The sequence below is a fragment of the Pezoporus occidentalis genome, unplaced genomic scaffold (genome assembly GCF_034315485.1).
Source record: "Pezoporus occidentalis ecotype Australia unplaced genomic scaffold, CSIRO_AGI_Poc_V1 ctg13, whole genome shotgun sequence".
In the NCBI taxonomy this organism is placed as follows: domain Eukaryota; kingdom Metazoa; phylum Chordata; class Aves; order Psittaciformes; family Psittacidae; genus Pezoporus; species Pezoporus occidentalis.
Window position 1 is genome coordinate 13,735,577 of NW_026913103.1, and position 23,004 is coordinate 13,758,580.

Sequence of the window (23,004 nt, forward strand, 5' to 3'; positions counted from 1 at the left end):
GAGACAGTGTCAGAAAGGAGCCAGAAGGAGACAAAAAAAAAAAATAAAAACAAATATCTCTCCACTAAATTAATAAAGGCAGAATAGAGTGGGCTGATAAAATACAACCACAAACTGGGCATGCCGAGCATAACAAAGATATCATCAGTTAAGTAAGTCATTTTAATTTCAATCTGCATTTGTACCTCAAAGATTGATCCTTACTGCTGTTAATCATTAAATAATTTGGTTTGCAAATAAATATTCTGACAGTTTATTAATCAAAGATCTTTATTAATCAAAGATATATTGTCTTAATATACCCACTCAAATGGCTATACAGGTCTTACCCATTTTGACTCACACATCATCAATTACATAAAAAACTCACAGGTAAGATTTTTTTATTGCACAAGTCATGTTTTTAACTTGCTGTTCCATCGTATAATATTGTTATTAATTAAAATATTTTAAAATACTAAATAGCCACATTAAATATTTACAGACACAAAAAAACTAGGTTTCTGTAAGCATGTATTTAAACATAGTTCAGTTTATGAAGTACAGATGATATCTATTTTCAACCACCTTGTCCTCAAGAATAATTACAAACTGTACTTCTCCCATATGAATTTCTACAATGGAAAAAGGAGTTTTACTACTTTCAGTTGTCAACTGGTCTTTAAACAAAAGTGTTCCATTTCATGACTGAACAAATGAACTGAAAGAGAGAATATCTTTGCAGAGGGACTTGTCACGCCAAAGGACAGTTTAGCAAGCAAACTCTCATACTACAGTTAGCTGAAATCCATTACTGCTACCAGTTCAGCGGGTTTTAAAACATGTATAGCTTGAATAACTTAAATATCACAATAAAAATATTATGCTTTATGTTCATCTCTATTACAATTACAGAGTAGTTGATGTCACAAAGGAAAAAATATCAATTTAATTCAACAGATCAACCGCATTGCTGTGTAACTGCCTAGTGATTTCATCTTAATAAACAGATCAGACTAAATGCTGAGATACAGTGCTTCTTTTAACTAATTTATCCTCCTGTATCCTTCATTATCAGATTATTTTCTTTTTTTTAAATCAGAGTAAAGTCAAAGCATGCATCAAACAAGCAAAGCTAAATAAAATTGGGTTTGATATACTTCCTGCCATCTATGCCATGGTGTTTCAGTAAGTCAGACCCTATCAGTGATGTTTCACATCATGCCCTTGGTCATACCCTAAAGAGACAGAAGTATCCACTACAATCAAATGAATGATGGAATATACCACACATTTGTGGAATCACACAAAAGCTCTGCTCCTATCCACTCTCTGTATGTGCTGTACATCCTGAGGATTATCAGTAGCAAAGAGGATTATCAGTGATCTGTGTATTTGCACTGACCAGATTAAACATCTACATTGAATTAGTCAAACACTGAGTAACTGTACCTGAAGAGATTGCTGAAGCTATCCTAATCCAAACAATTGAAGGAAATGCTGAATCCAGCATTTTCACTGTTTGATTTTTAACCTCCACTTTTCTTTACACACAAAAAAAAGGACTTAAAATATTCAAAAGACAACTTCAATTATATGGGTAGCACAATCTCATTCAAGGAAACCTTATATAGTGTATTCACATATTCTGAAGCTAGGACCTTCTAAATCACAACACTGTTGTAATAACTATACTTACCAATTTTTATCTACTGATGGCTAAGAGATGCACCACACCGATTAAAAATCTGTGGAAAAATGTACTTAATTCTGTAATTCCGTCTGTGTCTTATCCATCACTTACTGGAGCAGCAAACAGCATAATCTTTCTGGATGCTTTACGTAGCCCACGGTCTTTTACAATTTTACTATAGGAAACTTGAAAAGTATGTTACATCCTTGCAGTGAACATAGTTACAGAAGTGAATTAATTATAAAATACATTATCATACCTAAGTAATCCAAAGAGAAATCCACAGGATTCAACTAATGCCATTTCAGTAACCCACTGAAAGCCAAACAACTCTACTACATCATCTTCATAATCATTTGGAGAAGGATCTAGTCTCAGCAAAACCCTGTAAAATAGAGCAAATAATATTCATATTGCCCAGTAATAAGCCCATAGAATACAACATCTACATCTGTCTTATGCAACGCTGATGTTTTAACAATTTATCAGCAGCACCTATACTTTAGATAGGAAGGAACAGCAGTGCTCTCAAAAGGCTATTATACCTTTTACAGCAATATGTTACACAGCACATAAAATATGACAACACCTAGCTTCAACAGCATAAAATCATGATATAGTCACAGGGCACAATATATTTTAGAAACAAATAAAAATTAACAAGCTACCATCTTGAAGCATCTTCATCGTTACAAGGGGGCTGAGACATAACATACAGGCTGTCCTTAACAGAAGAGGCTGCTACATTAGACAGCATGCTCCACTCTACATTTATGGCTGGAATCTGTCTTCATGTACACTACATAAAATCACAGAATAGTTAGGGTTGGAAAGGACCTTAAAATCTAGTTCCAACCCCCCTGCCATGGGCAGGGACACCTCACACTAAACTATATGACCCAAGGCTTTGTCATCCTGACTCTGAACACTACCAGGGATGAAGCATTCATGACTTCCCTGGGCAACCCATTCTAGTGTCTCACCACCCTTACAGTAAAGAACTTCCTCCTATATCCAATCTAAACTTCCCCTGTTTAAGTTTTAATCTGTTGCCCCTTGTCCTATCACTACAGTCCCTAATGAAGAGTCCCTCCCCAGCATCCCTACAGGACCCCTTCAGATACTGGAAGGCTGCTATGAGGTCTCCACGCAGCCTTCTCTTCTCCAGGCTGAACAGCCCCAACTTCCTCAGCCTGTCTTCATACGGGAGGTGTTCCAGTCCCCTGATCATCCTTGTGGCCCTCCTCTGGACTTGCTCCAACAGTTCCATGTCCTTTTTCTGTTGAGGACACCAGAACTGCACACAATACTCCAAGTGGGATCTCATGAGAGCAGAGTAGAGGGGCAGGATCACCTCGTTCGACCTGCTGGTCATGCTCTTTTTGATGCAGCCCAGGATACAGTTGGCTTTCTGAGCTGCGAGCGCACGCTGAAGCCGGATCATGTTAAGTTTCTCATAGACCAACACCCCGAGTCCTTTTCCACAGGGCTGCTCTGAATCTCTTCTCTCCCCAACCTGTAGCTGTGCGTGGGATTGCTCAGACCCCAATGTAGGACCTTGCACTTGGTATCGTTAAAACTTCATAAGGTTGGCATCAGTCCACCTCACAAGCATGTCAAGGTCCCTCTGGATGGCATTCCTTCCCTCCAGTGTATCAACCGAACCACACAGCTTGGTGTCATCAGCAAACTTGCTGAGGGCGCACTCAATCCCACTGTCCATGTAAGGGACAAAGATGTTAAACAAGACCGGTCCCAACACCGATCCCTGAGGGAGACCACTCGTTACTGGTCTCCAGCCAGACATTGAGCCATTGACCACAACTCTTTGCATGCAGCCATCCAGCCAGTTCTTTATCCACCGAGTGGTCCACCTATCAAATTGTTGTCTCTCCAATTTAGAAACAATTTACAGACACGCCTGATAATTAATGCTAGAATATACAATTACTCCTTTACATACATTTAAAAATACTTATACAGAACACATTGATAAAAGCATATTAATAAAAGCACACTTCAAAGCAGGTGAACTGAGGAGAGTCACAAAATGCGACTTCATTATTATAACAAATTAATTCTAGACCATGACTGCCTTTCACCCTGGCTAAGGAAAAGATAAAGAAAACAAGAATTACCACTTTACTCAAAATGGAGAAAATCAAACATCTGTATAGACTGTTAAACCAGAACTGTGTAAATATAAAAATATTTCATTAATGTGTTTAAAAAAAAAAAACAAAACAAAAAAAAAAAATCACAGCCAGCTGCATAGTAAGATCAACAAAGGCATTAAAGCAAATTATTTCAAAATTTTCCCACTATCCTTCATTAAGTACTTGAGCATGTCTGAAGAGGAAATCACTAATATGCAAGAAATATTTCTATTTTTTAAAATGACAACAAAAAATGTACTGGGCAAGCACTTGGATTTCATTGTATTACAAACCAAATTCATATTCTTCTTGAACTATACACTATTACCAATTCAGTCCTCCAAGGCAAAACCAGCATCTGCTGAATAATCAGCTCAATCTCCCATAACACCTGTAGCTCACTTGGTAACTGCCTAAACACTGGTCTGTTTTGAAGCTTTTAGCAATTACATCCAATTACTCTTGTTCTAGATAATGAAGACAGAGGAGTCCCTCATGTGCAGGCTTATCCAAATTACAATTCAAGCAGACAAGGTGAATAAGCAACAGGAGAACAGTATTATCATGACTGCAGTGACCTGGGAAACTTGTTTACATACAAGCTCCTAACTACTCACTCACTACTCAAACTATTTCTGCTATAAAATGCCTGATGTTCATTCAGACATAGGCTCTCTCACTCCTCTACCTGGCATAAATTTGAATGAATGTGTTCTGATACAATTACAATAAAAAACATCACCCCCCCAATACAATAATAAAAACCGACCACAACAACAACAAAAAAGGGAATCCCTTTTAAGGCTTTACAGAAAAGACTGAAATTAAGGTTAAAGAAACCCAAAGTAACAACACAACATATGAGGCTTGACAGGAGGACAGACAGAATGAATATGCTTTTGTAGGAGAAAGAACAAAATACCTGCAGGATCAGCAAATGGCATAGAAAACCAAATTGGATCACAGATAGTAAAGAAGGTATTAACTAAACCAAAGTAACTTTTTAGAATCTCATGGAAAATACTTTCTTTTAATCTGGGTTCTGAACCTTAAATCCAGAATAAATGCAGAAGTAGAAGGCTTTGAGAAAGATGGTTCTTAAAGCTACAGAAGACAGTACCAGCATCTGGGGAAGCTGGGCAGAGGAGGTTTGTTTCTATCATGTGGAAAAAAGAGAGAAGTGAATAGAAGCGAATCTAGAACACTGCTCAAAGCAGTGTATCAACACAATTGCCCTTCCTACTTCAGTATACCAAATAAGTTGATCTCAGGATCATAATAAGGGCTGAAGAACAAACTGATTTGGAAACCCTGACAGCATTTAGAGGCACTAAACACCAGTGGAAAGAACATCTTAAAGGCTATTATATTTGTAATTAAAAAAACCCCATACCTCTTAAGAGACCCACTTGCTAAATAAGACTCTGCAGAAAAGCTTCTCCCTCCATTCTGGTTGTCAAAAGCACAGGAAAAACAAGGCGGCTTTGAGTTCTCATTCTCCATTTCCATTGCCATCTCCAAGCTTTCAGTGAGAAATGGGGGTGTAGAAGAAGCCGTGAAGTCATCGTCCATTGCATCCACCTGATCAGGAAAACAAACAGGTAAATTTAAAAAAATTCATAATGCTTCTTCAAATAATCCTTCAGCTCAAGTGAGGACACAGAGCTGACTAACTGTACCATCAAACTAACAGACATATATCAACAAGAAAGGCAATCACAGGCTCATGCCCTGCCACACAATCCTGCCACTTTGTGCCATTTTAGCTTCCTCCATCAAGCAGACATACCAGTGACTACAAAAAAATCACAATATGTTAATTTTCTTCTGGTTTAACTCTCTAAATTAAGTAGCAATGAGGTTAGACCGGCGCTAGGGTAAAATAAGAGGCAAAAATGCACCTCAAGGCCTAAGTGAACTACTTTCAGCAACAGTTCATTTTGCAATCAGAGTACCTATGCCACAAAAATACATCATATATTACAGGACGGAAGCTCTCCAGGCCTTTAAGGCAACGTTACAGCTCAAGTTTCTTCTAAGGAAAGAAGCAGTAAATATATCCCATGGGATCATTACAGAACCCTGAAATGCTGAAGTTTTAAAGCTCAGAAAACGACTGTAGGGCTGATTTTGATATAGCTAAAATTGGAAGTTTCTATTTAAAAAATCTGACTCCCCAGGAATCTAAGAAAAAGAGAAACAAAAGTAAAGGAGAAGGAAAATCATGTCCAAAAGAAACTAACTATATACTTGACATTAGTGAATTAATATTTTAAACAACATAACGAAAGAGTAGAATTAGGCAACACGTTTCACAATATAATTAAAACGCTAAATTACCTTGGCAGGTTTTGATACTGCTCTTGCAGAAACCAGTTTACACCATGGCGTTTGTAACAGAGAGGCTTGACTGAAAAATAAGCTCAGTGGGAAAAGAAAAGCAAAAAAAGCTTCTGTCCTACTTTTCCCCATTCATTCACATTCCTGTGGTGCTGTGCAGCAGAAGCAGTACAAATCTTAAGTGAAAGAATGACTTCAGTGCTTCAGTTTACAGCAGGACCCTATGTATAGGTGTGTTAGCACAACTGGCAAGTAAGAAATAAGCAGGCAAAGGGAACCCCCTAACTCAGAAGTTTCTAAGAAAACTGATCAGTTTAGGGTACAAAAATCCCCACACACGACAGAAGCACGGGGAATAGAAGTGCAGTAAGGGCAGCTCATCACTGTGGCAGTTCCTGTCACTTGTATCCACCACATCCTGATCTAGCGGAACCCATCACTGACTCGAAGTACCACAACTTTCATTGCCGGCCATGGTAGAGAACTTCCCCGGCTGCAATCCGTGGGCGGGAACTACAAACCGGTGACAGAGCTTCCTGGAGCAGCACCCCGGCAGCAGCAACCCCAGCTCCGGGCAGCGGCCACGAATACGACCCACTCCCGTCAAGCCTGCAGCCCAGCACGGCTCTCCTCTCCCCGGAAGTGCTTCCCCCCCGCACCGCACCGCACCGCACCAGCTCGCGTCGGCCCGGCCCGGGCCTGAGCCGGGGGATACACTAGACAACGGCAGGCCGGGGCCGAGATCGGGATGGGGAAGCGGGGTGCGAGTAAGAAGAACGACAGATACCTGCGCGCTGGCCAGGCGGCCCTCCACTTCCGCGCCCGGATCCTTTTCCGTACGTCCCGCGCGCCACCGTCACCCCAGCACTGCGCAAGCGCCGCCGTGCCGATTGGCCGCCTGCCGCTCTTCCTTCCCCCGCCACTCGGCTTTCCTCCGCCCCGGAGAGGAAGGACGGGAGTTGCCTGGCCGCTAGCTCGCCCGCCCGCCCGCCAGTCCGCTCCCTCCCTCCCTCCCTCCCGCTCCGGAGCCGCCCCGCGCCCTAGCCCGCCCTCCCACCTCAGGGTGTAGCGACGCGTGCGCCCCGCAGCGGCGAAGCAGGCAGGCCGACCGCCCACCAGTGCGTCCCATCAGTGCGTGTCTCCGGCTCCAGCTGGGCTCTGGCTGCCGCCTCTAGGGCCTCCCCAAGACGACAGGCCCGCCGTTCTTTCATCAGCGTGAACTCCGCCTGCCCCCGGCTTTGCCCCTTGCTCACCGATCCTTTCCATGCTGCGGCTGCATTCCCCGGACCCTGTTAGTTCCCAGTGCTTCATACTTCAAATGTAGGTGGGGTTTAGTAGCAGCCGCCTCTCCCAGCCAGCCCGTAGCGCTCACGCAGCTTCTCTCGGTGACTCCAGGCGTCCCCTGCCTGGCCAGCCACCACAGGTGACTCCTGGCTGCCTCTCACCTGAACGCCACCATCTTGCCACTGCTAGTAAGTGCCCCAGGTCAGGCTGCTACCTCCTCGTCTTCTTGTGCTTCAGCTGTCCGCTACCTTCCTTCGGTTTCCTTGTCATCTAGCCTGTACATGAACATCGTTTTCCTTCTCGGCCTCGTCATTTGCTCATCCCTGTGCTCGTTCAGTGATGGGCAAGAGGTCCTGGTCTTCTCTGATGCCTTACAGAGCCTGATCCAGCCTTCTTAGGTTTGTCAGGTACTGCTCCTGTGGTAAACAGATGTAATTCTCATCAGACATGGGCAGTGGTGTTCAGTAGACTTAAAATTCAATCTGGGTATTGTTCTTTGCATTTACTGAAGCGCCTTCACTGGGTATGACAGTCACCACAGAGTAGGGGCCAGGGAGAAAGTCCCAAAACTTGCACCTGGCATAACTTAGTTTAAAATGCATACTGCACACCTAGCACAGCGGATATTTTGTGGATATTTTTAAAAAGTGGTGCATTATTTTGGATTGCCTTGGTTTGATATAATTTCAGAATTAATGCTCTTCCAGTTTCGCGTGGGTTTGGGGTGTAAATTAGCAGCAAGTGCATGGAACTAGTTTCCAGCAAGAAAGTTGCTCTGAAAAGTTTTGCTGTTGCTGCTACAGCTTCCTGTGAAAACTCTCCTGTGATTAAAAATGCTTCCTTTGCTCCTGTGTCTGTACGAATCCTTCATTTCCTTCTTTAAATTCCAGTCTAATTAAAAAAACCAGTACATCATGGTTAAATAAAACTGTACCCAGGATAACCCTGATTTCCATATGCAGATTTATCTGCACTGACAGCCCCCTCTTCGTCTCTTAATCTGTTTCCTCTCACCCTCCCTTCTTTCTCTTCCCTTTTCTTTCTCTTCCTCATCCCCTCTGTCTTTTTGTCTCTTCATGTCTATTGCATTATGCCTGAATAATTTTCAGCCCTGTTTTTTTTTTCTTCCTTCTTGCATGCACATGCTAAAACAAGTAGACAAAGATGCAAGGTGGTTGCTGCAGTCACTGTCTCTAGGACAAAACCAAGACAGCTCGTGATTGCAATGCCACCTTTCCCTTTTTTTTTTTCTTTTTCTTTTTTTTTTTTTTTCCCCAGCCGTGCTCGGTGATTAAACTTTCCCAGGATGGGGAAGAAAGAGGAGCTGGAAATGAAATAGGGTTGAGGAAGAATCCCATTGCAGCAGCTGCAGCCAGTGGTGTGTGCTGCCAGATGTGCTAAGCTTCCTGGGGTCCTTGACACTGAAAGGCAGTATTAAAGTATTTGGAGACAAAAGCTGCATCCTCCGTGATCATTTTCTTTATTTAACATGGCAACAGGAGCCGTGTGGGGGAAAAACAACGCACTGGATGTTGAATTGGACTTTTCTCCTTTCTGGGATGAGAGGATGTTACCTATCCCGTGCCAAGAGGCAGCTGAGGTAAGAGAGCTGATATAGCTCCTGCTTTTTCGTAGTATATTTCCTAAGCATCTTTTCTGAAACAACCTATACATATGTATGTATTTATACGTTTCTATGTTTGTATGTTTGTGCATTCGGTTTCAAGTCAGTAATGCTGGTTTGTTTTTTTTTCTGTCTTCACATCAACACAGAGAAAGTTAATTCACAATATATATGCAGAGCTTGCTCAGAAGGATCGTTTTGTGGGGATTTTTCCGAATACGTTTTTGTTTCCAGAAAAGTCTTCAGCAGTGACATCATGGTCGGGTGCTGATATTAAAACCGATTTTCAAAGTCTTTTTTTTTTAAAAAAAAAAAGCGCCCAAAACCAAAACCCGAGTAACTTTGCCATAAGAAATTGTGCTGGAGAATCATATGCTGTAATTTTCGGTTGCACTTTAAATACTGCAAGTCTTATTAAAGAGTGAGATTTTTTTATTATTATTATTATTTCTAGAACAGAAGCGATGAATGCTGCATAATTAAGTACAGTATTTAATTTGGCTGTTGTGAAGCAAAAGAATAAGGTAATAATTTTTATTGTACTAATCAGACTCAAGATGTTCTCTGTGTTAATTGGGTTAAAAAAATTGCAGTACTTATTAGAAATTCTAATTTCACGATGCAGCACTGACAATAAGCTCAGGCAGTGAATTATTCACATCTTTAATTTGCTCTCTTAATGACAGTGTTCTGTAATCAGAGTGCAGAGACTGCTTCCTATGCATTATGTATGATGTTCAGGACTTAAATGCAGGACATTATGAAGCCTCTCAGTGGCTCAGTAATTAGTTTTCCACAAGACAGGGCTTAGATATTCACAGATAAAAGTCTACAGCTGAGATAATGTTAAGGTGGTGACTCATGCTAACAAAAGCAGGGAAGTTCAAATTTAATGCTGAAACTGCTCACCATTTTCCCTCATTGTGCGTAGGTGCAGGGGGAGGGGAAGGAAGTCTTCAAAACTAGCCCGCCATGGTGAGTACACTGCGAACAGCCCTAGGGGGCAACCCGGGGGCTCTTCACTTTAGAACCGTGTTTTTGGCAACTTGACTGCTTGGGAGGGTGGAGGTGGAGTTGCGTTTTGTGTCTGTATTTAGAGGTTGTGAAAAGGGCAATAATGTACACACTATCAGAGAGTAATCATCCGTAGGAGAGATTAAATGTATTTTAAAGGATTTTACCGGAGGCACAGGCGTTTGTAACTTCGTCAAATTACGATGTTTTGAATGGGAACTACTTCGTTATGCGTTGAAACTTTATGAACACCTCATACCGCTGTGTTGCTCTTACACCTATTTCAGCTGCCATGGTTTTTACTACATATGCATTTTAGAAAACAAGCTGGGTTTTTAACGGTTTAGTTCTCACCCTCCAAAAGGTCAATCATAATGTAGGTTTGTTCTTTTTTCCTTGGATAGTTTACCTGATGTTACATCAAGTGATTTAAATGCAGGGAATATGCATGGTTATGTAACTTTTCTTCTTCTGTATGCTGCTTGCTACAGAATAAAGGCCAAGAATATTGAAATGAAGTTGGAAAAATGTACTTTGTCCGTAGTCACTGGTCAGATTGACAGCTATACATTTGTCCTGTGTTCTCACAATTAGAACGATAATAAATGTTTACTGGAAAAAAAATGTCTTGACCAGAGAAAGTTGTATACTTGTTTTGTGTTAACTCTCTGAAGACTAGACTGAAATAAGCATGTTTACAGGAGTAATGATCTACCAATGTAAGTTTTAGGATTAAGGTTAAAAAAAACCTAAAGATTCGAATTTAATAGTCAAATACAGATACCGGATTAAGAATTTTTAGTACACTGGACTTCTGAAGCAAAATATTTTAAAACTATTTCCTTTAAAAAAGCACCACCAAAGACTACATCTGGAATTATGGTGTTACTAGCAGCTTTTGCTCGTGTTGTCTCACCTTAAGGCCATGTGACAAGTTACTATGTAATTCCTCTTAGTAAACAGAATGCTATTTATTGTGACCAGATTACACATTATGTTTATGTATAATCCAGTCCTGAAAGTAATTGTCATGAAATTGTTGAATAAAAAAGCTGCAGATTAGATCAACGTGGCTAGACAATCCATAGCTATATCCAGAATCTGGGTGATTGTCTACATGACGAAACTTTTGAGTCTTTTGCAGAGTATGACTTTTACTCCAAGTCAAGGTCCCACAGCAAGTGATACTGTAATATGGTATCACTGTCACTACATAGCTACATTTCTTAGGTCACTTCAGCATATAGAATCATGCAGTTGAAAAGGACTCCCAAGAAGGCATCATGCCCACTCTCTTGCTCTTCCTTCAAAGCCAGGATCAATAAAATCTGTACTTTTTAATGAACAGTTGCCTGTCCTTGTAAAGATTTACAGGTTACCCAAGTTAGTTATTCCAGTATTTCACTGGTCTTCCCTTTAGGAAGTTTTTTCTGCTTTCTGATCTTAACTTTTTCAAAGTAAATTTCTTGAACCTATTCTTGCACAGTGCTTACAGTCAATTAATTTTCCTCTTTGCAGCAGACTTTTCATATTTGAGATTTTTAGTCATGTTTTCACTGTGTTCTTCTCTTAATCCCCATTTGTTTCTTTCCTCTTTAGAGGGGAAAAAAGAAAAAAAAAAAAAGGCTGGCTGGCCTTCTATTATTTCTTCTTTCTTAGAATTCACTGCTCCAAACTTTTTTGTGGGTAAAATGTCCAGGATACAATGTAGTGTAATATGAAAAGACAGAACATGTGTTTGATTAGGTTTTTAATTCAAAGAATAATGCTTCTAGTAAGATTATTCTGTGACTATAGTATTCAGTAGACTTAACTGTCATGGTAAGTGCCTTGACTGACCTAGTAAGTGATTGACCTGATGGCTGGGTATGAGGTCATCACCCTGGAAAGAGTATGTGAAGTGTTCAGCCCTCAGAGGGCTGTTTCAAGGTGTAGAAGCGCTACTGGGGAATCAAAATTTTAGGTTGTGCCCCTGTTGTAAAGCGGGTTGGGTGGCCAGAAGAAGTTAAAATCTGAAATTTTCCACATAACCCCAGCCAGATTGTACAATCTGAGTTTGAGGCACTACACTAGTCGGGTGAGAAAACTTTTTAATGAAAGTGGCAGCAGTATTAGTGGCAACCAGAAATTAAAGTCCAGGGTTAACTGTGCAACAAAGGTGAACAGTATGTTTTAGATTAAAAAAAGCAAGCCCAAACATTAGAAAGTTAGCCCATTCTAGCTAGCCTAGCAGACTGATTCTACATCTGGATCATGTATCTGGGAAAGAGCAAGCTGTCTACATAATCTGTTAAAGTGGAGGCCGGTTCATTTTCAGTCCTAAGGAGGGAAGGGCCCAATATCATTCCTAAGGCAGAGGAAAACAGACAGTTCATACTAATCTTGAGTTGTCATAGCATGGGAAGAGAATGACAATTCTAAAGCCAAAATCGAAGTCATGTTTCTGAAGAATTAAAAATGACTTCTGATGTTTGTAGGGGGTCTGAGTTAATATAATCTGGTCAGTGGTCATTTTGGTAGTGGTTACCAAAGAAAACTTTAAGGATCTTTATGTGATTATGCAGGTATGTATTTGTTTCTTAACCGTTTTATTGTCCTCTTACTGGCTTGTAACTTCATGTTTAGGAAATCGCACCAAGTTTTTTTGAGTGAGCTTATTCATATTTCTGTATTTGTTCTTCTGTCAAAAAGCAAAAAAGTAGTTATAACTTGGTGTGATTTTTAGTGATATCTCTAATAAAAAGTTAAGAAACATCCATAATGTATTTTCAGGAGCTGCATTTTGTACTTGTATTTATATTGTTCCAGGTTGAAGTACTGTTGTAAATATTAGGTTCTGAAGTAGCATGATGACTTAAGTATTTCCAAATGGCTTCTTTTAATCTAACCTAATAATACAGTCCTTTCATAAGTACAATTCCCATGGAAACCAGTGGGAGTACTACGCTGTAGAAGGGGTAATGGATACATATGGCAAGGTATCTCCCTTTTGAGTCCTTGTTTTAACTTGATTGACAAAGGATAGTGTTAGCCAAAAGTAACAAGTATTGTGAGTGCAAAGACAGTTATTGATAATACTTTGAATTCCAGATTTACCTGTTTCTCCACTGAAAGATGTATCTCAATGAAATGACAGTAATCAGAATATCTGATAGAAATCTCAAATGAATTTCCATTCACTAATGCTTTCCAGGAAATATTTTAAAAGTAGATCATATACATTCTAGCCAGAAAAATTCCATACAACTGACTCAATATTAAGAATTCCAAACTGTATATAAACCTATGCATATATTACAGAAAATAATGATAAATATTCATACTGTAAGCTCAGCTTGGGCTTTTTTGGCAAAGTCAGACTAGAAATTGGATAATGTACTGTATAACTTCACATACTCAATCTTCTATAAAACAAAAATTCATAAAACTTTGCAGTTCTTATTTGCGTCCATAGTAGAACATGAAAACAACCAAAATAGTAAGAATACTTAATGCCACACAAAAGCATCTTGGGGCTTCCAACTGCCCTTTCTTCTGCCTCATATCTATGCATCCTTTCTGTATGACTCTCATTCTGAGGGCTACTTTGTATTGTCATTAAACTCCAGCTTTCATTGCTCAATTGCTAATTTTTCAGACATTCTTTTTAAACATTTCCCCATGCTTTGTTTGAAGCTCAGAAGACTTTTACTATACCAAAAGCATTTACTGTTCCCAAAGATCACTGTGTACAACTCTTTTGTTATGTTGCTGCATGAGTTGCCAACAGTTGGACTGCTGATGTTCTTGAAATCTCTTCCTGTCATGCTATCATTTTTCATTATTTTCTTGCAGTACCTCATTTCTTGTCTTTTGCAGTGTTTAGATTGCAACGTCTGGTGAAATCGCTGTGTGTGGTTTTTTTTCTGTACTTGTCAAGAGGGTAAAATAAAGGCCTTATTAGGTTCTGTCCTAATACAATGAATAATCATAACAGTAGTAATACAAATAAAAAGTGCAGTTAATAATTTTAACTGCTACCCTTTTAATTCCTAGATTACAGATGGACTTTTCAACTCCTAACAACTTCTTTGCAATAGAATTCTATTGCGTTCCCGGAAAGTTGACAGTTTAGGGCAGTAGGAAATGGATGAAGAAGGAGGCCAAATACAAGCAAAGCAGAACTTAACCTCAAAATATTTCTGTTCAGTGTTTTCTATTTATTATCTTTGCTTCTCTTGTGGAATACTTAATCAGAAACACCTTAGGTCCAATAACAGTTGTTCTGAAAGCTTTTTGGATCTTGGGTACATACATTTTTTTCTGGTACATGGTACACAGTGGTCGTACAGACTCTGTAGATATGGCTGAAGGATTGTATGAATAGAACTATAGACTTGAGGGTTTCTTTGCCAGAAGGAATAGCTTTAGCTGAGAGTGGTGGTGGTGGATCAAAAAATTTCTGTAAGAGACATGAAGTTGTGTGGAGCAGCACACTGCAAACAGGGCTCAGAATGTTGAAAGTCAATGCAACTTGCTGGCAAAGGGACTGGTAAGGAGATCCATGAAGATTTGCTGGACAAGGAGAGACATAGAAATGGGACTGAAATAAGTAGGACTCTTAAGAGCTCTGAGCTCTTGAACACAGATGTGTACAGCCTTTAGAATCAAGGTCAGGCTGGGGGAAGACTATAAAGACTAGGAAACATGAAGGAGGAGTTTGTTCATAGGGTGACAGGAGAAAGCTATTGCATAGTCTTGGAAAGAACCAATGCTTTTAAAATGTTGTGGTACATACGTATTCTGCATGTTGGAGGCTGGTTGTCTGGCTATCAGTGTTTTGGTAGTAACAAATAGGAAGGGATGCTTGGGGAAGTGGAAGGCACAGCTCCACTATCCAATATGAAGTGTAGCAGGAAACTCTGGCTAAACCATATCACAAACATTTTGGTGCAGAAATTTAAAAAACAGAGTATCTGCTTTACCACCACTGTATGGATTTGTAGCTGACAGTGATTAATTAGGGTATAATTCTGTGAGGTCAGCTATCGCTCTCCAACTCACACTGTTTAATGTTGGGAAGCAAGGCTGGGCTCTTGCCTTGCTAGTCAGGAATGCTCTTTTTCTCCTGGCTTGTCCAGAGGCTGTAAATTTAGAAAGCATATCAGTGATATTGTGGATATGAATATGGGCATCACGCAAAGGCAGTCTGAGTGAAAACTGCATTTTCAAGCAGGTGTCTAAAAAGCAAAATAGCTAGCTTTAACCAGTGTGACTTGAGAACTACAATAATCATTCAGGAAAGTGGATTTCTAATAAACTTCATCTGTGTTTTCCAAAAGTATACTGTTTTGTCCCTTCTTGTGTCATCTCGTTATTATTCCTTTTTAATTTTCTCAGTGCTTTGTGCTCTTTGCCTCAATGTAACCACCAAAAAGAAAATTTGGATGACTGTTGGATACTTAGCATGACTTCAAGTATTTTGAATTAAAAAATCTGTCAGATTTTGTTTTTTTTTTTTCTGTATTTGTGTAGTATTTGTATAATAGAAGGAAAAAGTGTCCTGCATGTATCAGAACCTCATTTAGCAACTTCAAAAGAAGAAATGTCATTTCCAAAAAGATACAAAGGCAATGGCTCAAATTCGGTTTCTCATTCTACGCAGCTTATCTGTATGATCTCAGGAACTCGGTTCATCCTTGTATCTTGTTTCTCAACTGCATAATAGAAAAGGAAATCTTCCTACTTTTTTTTAGAATCTAAAGTTCAAATCTCTTGAATTTTAATGCAGGTTTTCTCTTTTAGAATGTCATTAAAACACACCAGTGACGTGTTATTTAAAGTCTCCAGGAAGCTCCCAGATGCTTGGGACTTGAGCAAATGTATAAAAACAAGTTGGTATGAACAAATGTGGAGATTAACAAGTGTTTCCAATGGTCATTGTAAAGAAGCTGTGTTGAGCATCTGTCTAATGAGATTGCTGAAAAGCAATGGGGAAAGAGCTGATTTTTAAAAGGAAACAGGGACAGGCTGTGAAAGTGGTCATTTAGTATGCTTTCCAAGAAAAATCTTTTTGTAGCTGTAGTGTACTTCTAGATTTGCAAGAGGAATATGTCAAAATACTCATTCTTGAAAGGTGCTCTGCACTGGGGTCTTTGGATTGAGTTCTATGGTTTCTTTTAATTTATTGTTTATTTTATGTTATCACTACCATGTTTATCTTGCACACCTGTATTATGACTTCCCAGTGCTCTGTTTCTTAGAAGTTGGCAACAGCACAATCATATGGTCCTGAAGCTTTTCTTCATCCATGATACTTACTTCAGTGAGATGACTGTGTTTCATAGAGCTACTTTTTAGTTAACCATATTAAAAGTAGAAACATAAAACTATTTCCTATTAGTTTTGTTGGTTTGGGGTTGGTGGTTTTTTTTGGTTTCTTTTTTCTTGTTGTTGTTGTTCCCCCCTCATCCCCTTAAGAAAAAAGTGAATAGTGAAGAAAGGAAGACCTTTCTCTTTAAAGGCATTCCAAAATCTAGTCTGAACCAGTAAAACCAATGCTTTTAAAAATGTATATGGAAATCAGCCCGGGCTATTGCACAGTTGTGTTAATGTACTGGCTACGGATACCACTTTTCATCAGTTGATCTCAAAGCCTTTTCCTGAAGTAAATGAGCTTAACCTTCATTTTGCAGATGCCCTGGCCTAATCTGTAAGACTTGGGTGTGAAATGATGTAATATTTGTTTTGACTGCAACCACTTAAATAAATATCACTGAAACAGAAATTCTGGCTGAAGAGTTCATAATGGCAAACTTTAACATGGCTGTACAAAGGAACTACCCTGAAGGGTCCATCTTGGAAGAAAAAAAGGATTTTTTTTCCCAGTATCTTTATCTAGCTTTCAAAGCAGTAGGTCTGCATGATAATTGAAAATAATGGTGCTGTGATGATCCTATCTTTAGGTGTCCATACTATGATCTGAAAAGGAGTTTTCCTTTCTGCAGAGAAAGGTCTAATGAGATAGAACAGTGATGATGGTGTCTGGTGACTAGATCTGAAATCTCCAGTGGCAAATTTCTTCCTGGCAAGAAAAGAAAGGAAGTTTGTCTGTCTGCCACTGAAGTAATTTTTCATACTGTCTGTTATTTTTAGTAAACACACACATGCTTCAAGGAGTTGTAATATTTTTAGAGATTTCTTAAGTTTCCTGATGAGAGTTTTGTACTGTAATTTGACAGGTGTGTTTCTATGACTTAAAAGTACATTAAACTTTCCTTGTTGTCCTTGTTCCTTGTTTGACATGTGAAGTTTAAACTTGGAACAATGGAAGCAGAGAATAATAAAAATAAATTGACAGCTGTCTCACATAAAGCTTAAACTACAGAAATGAAAATAGATTATTATGAAAACTGTATTGGAACATGTGTATCAAATCAAATTAGTGGGTATAAGTAATGAATCATGTCTAATTGCATTTTGTTTATTCTAATAACATTAACAGTACTCACCAAAATGTGGAAACTGCTATTTTTGAAAAATTAAAACTGTGAAATGGTAAGATACAGCAGATTAGATCTAACAATTTCAAGTAGGTTGATAAAAGCTGTAAAATTGTTCCATAATTATGCTTAGAGGTAACCACTTTTAGTCAACCTTATTTACTAGAACAACACTGCAACAATATTCTAATTTATCCCCTGCTCAGATTCATGTGTTTTTTAGCATATGGCTATCCTTTGTTGACTAAATTAGCAAAATAACCTCTCCCAGTTCAACACTGAGTGAAAATACAAGCTGAATGTTCCAGGAGACTGCGGCAGCCCATGTTAGAGAAAGGACTGATACAATGGTCCTCTCTCATCATTATTTCTTGTGGAAAAAATGCATTTTCAAAGATGTTCTGAATTAATTGTATGTGTTTCACCAAGGGATGAACTGTAAGTCGCCCTTGTAACTCTTGAGTGTATTGGGCTCACCCTTGCACTTTGACAGGAAATGCTCTTGCATTGTCCCTTGTTTTGATGTGTGAAAAATATGCTTCTCAGAAAAAAAACCAAACCAACCCGAAGATCTAATCTTTTAAATTTGTGACAAAATGTATGGTATTACCTTAGTGTGCTGAATGGATACTCACTGGAGCAGAGGTTTGAATAATCAGGTATTTGAGGGTAAATTCTTCGTACACTAAGAGAAGGAAGAGATCTTGTTTTGGCTTGAGCATAATGAACACCAGACACAATATTGTTGTTTGAAATGATAGAAATGGTTTTGACTTTAGCTGGAGGAGTTATTGGCCTATTTAAGTATTTATGTGTAATTTAATTTAATGGAAGCATAGAGCATAAAGAAACACACACAAAAAAAAGGCCAGCAAGAAACTTACTGAGAGACTTGGAAAAGATAATAAATGTTCCTGCTTAACTTTTATTCAACTTCCTAGGTATTTACCAATAGGGAACACCTCTGTACTGCTCAGTAAAGCAGATGGACTACAAAAATTTGCCAGGATGGGGGAACAGAAGGGGTAGGAGAACTTGGAGTAAAAATATGACAAATTATTTTAAAATAGATTTATTTTAGAGTTTTTTTAAAATAACAGCTGATACTTAAAGTGACCAAGCTTTCTGAACATTTATTCTCTGGAAATTTTTTCTTGTTTCTAGAGTTTTACAATTCATGTTTCTGATTGCTTGTGGATATTTTGATCTTGATTTTTATTTAGCTAGGTTTTACTTCAGATATTCACAGGAAAGCAGGGAACATTTTTAGATAAAAGTTGCCAGTCATCTTTACTAATTGAATTGTTGTGTATTAGCACAGTGATAATAGTCTTTTTGAAATCAATACTGTATTTTAATACATCTTAGAGCAAGCTATTATTAACACTGAAATCAGCTAGATATGCTAGATAATCATAACTACACAAAAGCTACCTATCCATTAGAAGTAAACAGTATGATAATTAACCCACAAGATTTTTCTTGACCCTAAAATGAGGGTCAGTCAGCCTGATTATGTCATTATTTGAAGTGCAAAGACACTGGGATCTCAGAAAATAATATCATTAAATTAACATATTGTTTTGTCCAAGGTGATATATTGTACCTCTTAACATACCAGTTAAATTGACACAACTTTGTGCTGACACAGTGCTGCTGTCTACTTCTGCTTCAGGAGCTACCTTGATCTGACCAAATTTGTAAGATATCTTCCCAGTACTCTGCTGCAAACGTGAACTGGAGTATCTCACTGTATTAGTTTTGAAACAGAAAGATAAAGTTCCAAAATAGCACATTCTGGAAACTCAAACAATTACGGGAAAGCAAAGTAGTCTTCTATTTCACTAGTGTTAGCACTGCTTATGAACTTGCTTTTATTCCAGTTCAAATGTAAGGATTGATAATACAGTTAAGTAAATTGTTGTGCAAGTCTCGTATTATACCACAGTCTGATAGATTTTTTTTTTGCATTTAAATTTGCAAATTTAGATATGATCCATATTTTTTTAATAATTATTCTTCAACTGCTGCTTTCAACATGTATACAGGACTGTGTAATGTCTTCCAGAGTGATCAAGAAAAATGTAGATAGCGGTAAGTCCAATTCTTAGGAATTTTCTCTCTTCGTCCATCACATCCCCCCAAGTAACTTAGTGGGAAATAAATTAAAAAATGTCTGACCTTTTCTAGTAGCTGAGTATGGGTTTCTCTGTGTCATCTTTCAGGGCTGTGGTGGTTAACATCTTAGCTTTATTCCTGAACATGTTTTTGGTGCACCTGCTCATCTGTTCTTTCCTTTAGATAGAACAGAGGGGTCACTTATTTAAGCAGAAGTGTAGAACTGCTACATTTCTGTACCCTGTGAGTCATCAGTAGCGTAAGGCTCATAGGAAAAATGACTACAACTTCAAGTTCAGGAGATGAACAAAATTTCAGTCTTGCACAAACACAAATACTGATTGCTGGGAAAATATTCCAGGGAAAGAATTCTTGTATGTTTGTTATGTTCTTCTTTCCCTTAGGCTGCTGTCAGAAATGCTTTTAGAGGCAGGAGATTGAACCAGGTGGAGTTCAGATCTGATCCCATTCAAACGTTCCTAAAGCAACTAAAAAATTTTACCTAAAATCTGATTCAAAGGATAGATGATTGACTTACTGATACAAATAAAACAGTAATAACATAATAGTAAAATGCACATTTCCTTTCACACTGTACATTTCTCTCTTCTTGATAGAATGCTAGTAAGGGTAGAAGAGACACAAAATACTTCATACCATCTTTGGGACATTTTTTATGTGCATGATTCCTGATGATCAAGAGCAGTGAGAACTAGATTGCCTGTCTTGATGATAAAAACTAGACTTGTGGAAGTGTAGTGTCTAAATCCTAGGAAGTAACCCAATGCTCTCACAGCTGCGAAAATCTGTGTGTGCCTAAAACTCAGCATATATATGTTACTATGATCTTAACTTCCATGGACACTTAAATTTAGATTTCTGCATGTAGTCACCCAGTGTGACTACTGCATCATTGTTTCTGCTTAATATCTGTTAAAATCTAGAGATAAAAAAAGTGTGGCACTGCAATGCTGCCATCATCTTTGGAAGTGCCTGATACGTTTTGGGAGAGGTACTTCCTGTGCAGATGGGCAGGATTACGTTTTTCATGAATTCTGAAGCATGATCACATATCTGTTTTCCTGTAGCCACTTTTAACTATGAGGTTGTTCAATAGTCTGATGAGGATGACTGCAGAATGGGAGCTGTTAGGTATTGGGGCTCTTTGGCACTGACCCACTGTGCAGACAAGAGTGGCAGATTCATAGAGCAAGGGAGAGAGTGGCTGTCTACCTGCTGGAGAAACAGAGGGAGGAGAAGGAGAAGCATACTGGTCTGTGTACTTTGAATTAAAGGATTTTGGTTTAAGAAATAGTTCTGTAAGATTAAATACATCCTTATTTCTTCTGGGTTTGTATTTGTGAATTGATATTTTGACTAATACTTAGGCTGCAGTTCAAACGCACCCTTTATTAGACAAGAGAGAATCAATTTGAAAGAGAGGGCTTGACTGAAAAGTAGATTCTGCACTGCTAAGTTGCATTCCTTTTAGGTAGTAGACATTCTATCCAGCTGCCTGCTTTCACAAAGTTTATAGGAATGTTAATGCTTTGAGAACTTTTCCCATGTACTGGACTTAGATGGAATTGGTTACTGGAGTGATCAAGAGGACCTGAGCAAGGCAACAGTATTCATTTTTCAGGAAACCATGTAAAAAAGAACAATATTCTTTGGTCCAAGGATCTTTTTGTTCTCTTGAAGCCTACAAAAATGCTGCTAAGTTTGGTGTCTAAGTAAAGACATGATGTTTCTTTCATTTATACTTATTTAAATATAGCCATTATTTCTTAGTTGTAGAAATATGATCCGTATCCTGAAGAATCAGGTCAGGAGCCAGGCTTCTAGGGGTAACAGCTTCTGATGGAAAGCTATTACTGCTGCTTCTCTCTGTTCTTACCCTAGAAAACTGCACCGCACAACCTGCATTCCTATTTTCTTACTCTCCTCTGTTCTTTATATCTCTATTATTTTACGGTTTATAGTCTTCACTGTTTTACCCTTCTCTGAAATGATTGTTTTACAATGGATTATTCACTTTTGTAGGTCAAAATAATCCATTCCTTTCCTTCAGTACTTCGTAATCGATGGCAAAAAAACCCAAACCTAACCAAACCCAAACAAAAACACCACACCTTCCCCCTCCCCCCAAAGCCTGAAGTCACTCTCAAGTAGACATCTTGTGTGCTTTTTAAAAGCATCAGATTCCTTTTTTATTGCTTTAGAAATCTTTAGAATTTTCAGTTAACATTATGTCATTTCACGTTATTGCTGTGTCATCAATTGTCTTAATCTAGGAAAAGAAAACAAATTGGAATATGTCTAGAAACATTAAGTGATAAATAATAAGTTGACAGTTGGTAGTAGCATTTTATTAGAATCATCTTTGATAACAGCTCCTCTGGTACCTGTTATGTGTGCTCATGAATAGCCACTGAACTAACACAAAACATCTGCTGTTTTGGCTGAATTTAAATACCCCAATCTGATAACCTTCTAGAGAAACTTACTATTTGCTTAGAATTGAAATGCATGTACCAGTCCTGATCCATCAAGGAGAATGAGACTCCAGACATCCTCAAATAGAAGCCAGTAGATCCAAATGCAGAGCCAGATTTTAAGTGTTGAGGATTGTTTTATTGTTATGTTTTGCATAGAAGTTCCTGTTTCAGAGGCAAAGAGTACTGTAATTGGCACAGGTAAATATGCAGGCACTGCCTACAGTGTAGCCCTAGGAAAAAAAAAAAACAACACAATTACAAGAAATTGTTTATTTAAAATTTGATTTACTGATACATGCACATGTAGATTTTATAATATGTAATACAACTTTACATGAAAGATCTGCTCTTTTTTATTATTTATTTATTTTATAGAATTCTTCATCTAAGCAACAGTTAAGCAAATGTTCCTTTTACAGTAGAACAGGCAATCACAAGTTGTTTTGGGGAAGCATTTTATGTGCTATATGTTGAAATTAATTTTCTGAGAAAAAAGAATAGCACTCTTATATACTTGTGCATTTTTCTGTGATTATTCTTGCAATATCTTCTGTTTGTTGTCAGTTGCGTTTGGCTGAAACTTTTACTCCAATTATGTTTATTCTACTAAGGAAAGACTAATATTTCTAGTTAGAAAGAAAAATAATTTAAGTTAAATCTCTTGGGCAATGTGCATTTGAAAAATGATACTTTTCTTATCTCTCCTACTGGTGAAAGTGATTGACTAATTAATGTTTTCTTCTCTAGAAATCATTGAGTGGACTTCCAGTTCTTCCCTGCTTTTTCAAAAATGTAGTTTAGACTCTAACGGAGAGTC

The 23,004-nt window shown here is 38.4% G+C and overlaps 2 protein-coding genes across 16 annotated transcripts in view; one reads left to right on the plus strand and one right to left on the minus strand.

The window, feature by feature from the left end:
* Positions 1-7,247, minus strand: part of MMS22L (MMS22 like, DNA repair protein) — a 92,244-nt gene extending 84,997 nt beyond the window's left edge. For 3 of the 4 annotated variants that reach the window (XM_062608441.1, XM_062608438.1, XM_062608440.1), the window contains exons 1-3: positions 6,956-7,118; positions 5,222-5,409; positions 1,932-2,057 (exon numbers count right to left, since the gene is read on the minus strand). In XM_062608441.1, the coding sequence (XP_062464425.1) occupies positions 1,932-2,057; positions 5,222-5,400 (305 nt within the window). In that variant the 5' untranslated portion in view covers positions 5,401-5,409; positions 6,956-7,118. Of the gene's footprint in view, positions 1-1,931; positions 2,058-5,221; positions 5,410-6,955; positions 7,119-7,225 lie in introns of those variants that run through there. The other variant, XM_062608439.1, reaches the window with a different exon arrangement.
* Positions 7,248-7,377: 130 nt separating this feature from the next.
* LOC134158478 (uncharacterized) overlaps positions 7,378-23,004 on the plus strand; it is a 219,732-nt gene continuing 204,105 nt past the window's right edge. For 5 of the 12 annotated variants that reach the window (XM_062608443.1, XM_062608447.1, XM_062608445.1 and 2 more), the window contains exons 1-2: positions 8,106-9,052; positions 10,008-10,051. In XM_062608443.1, coding sequence (XP_062464427.1) covers positions 8,942-9,052; positions 10,008-10,051 — 155 coding nt within the window. In that variant the 5' untranslated portion in view covers positions 8,106-8,941. Of the gene's footprint in view, positions 7,654-8,105; positions 9,053-9,530; positions 9,616-10,007; positions 10,609-23,004 lie in introns of those variants that run through there. The other 7 variants (XR_009962786.1, XR_009962788.1, XR_009962791.1 and 4 more) reach the window with 6 other exon arrangements.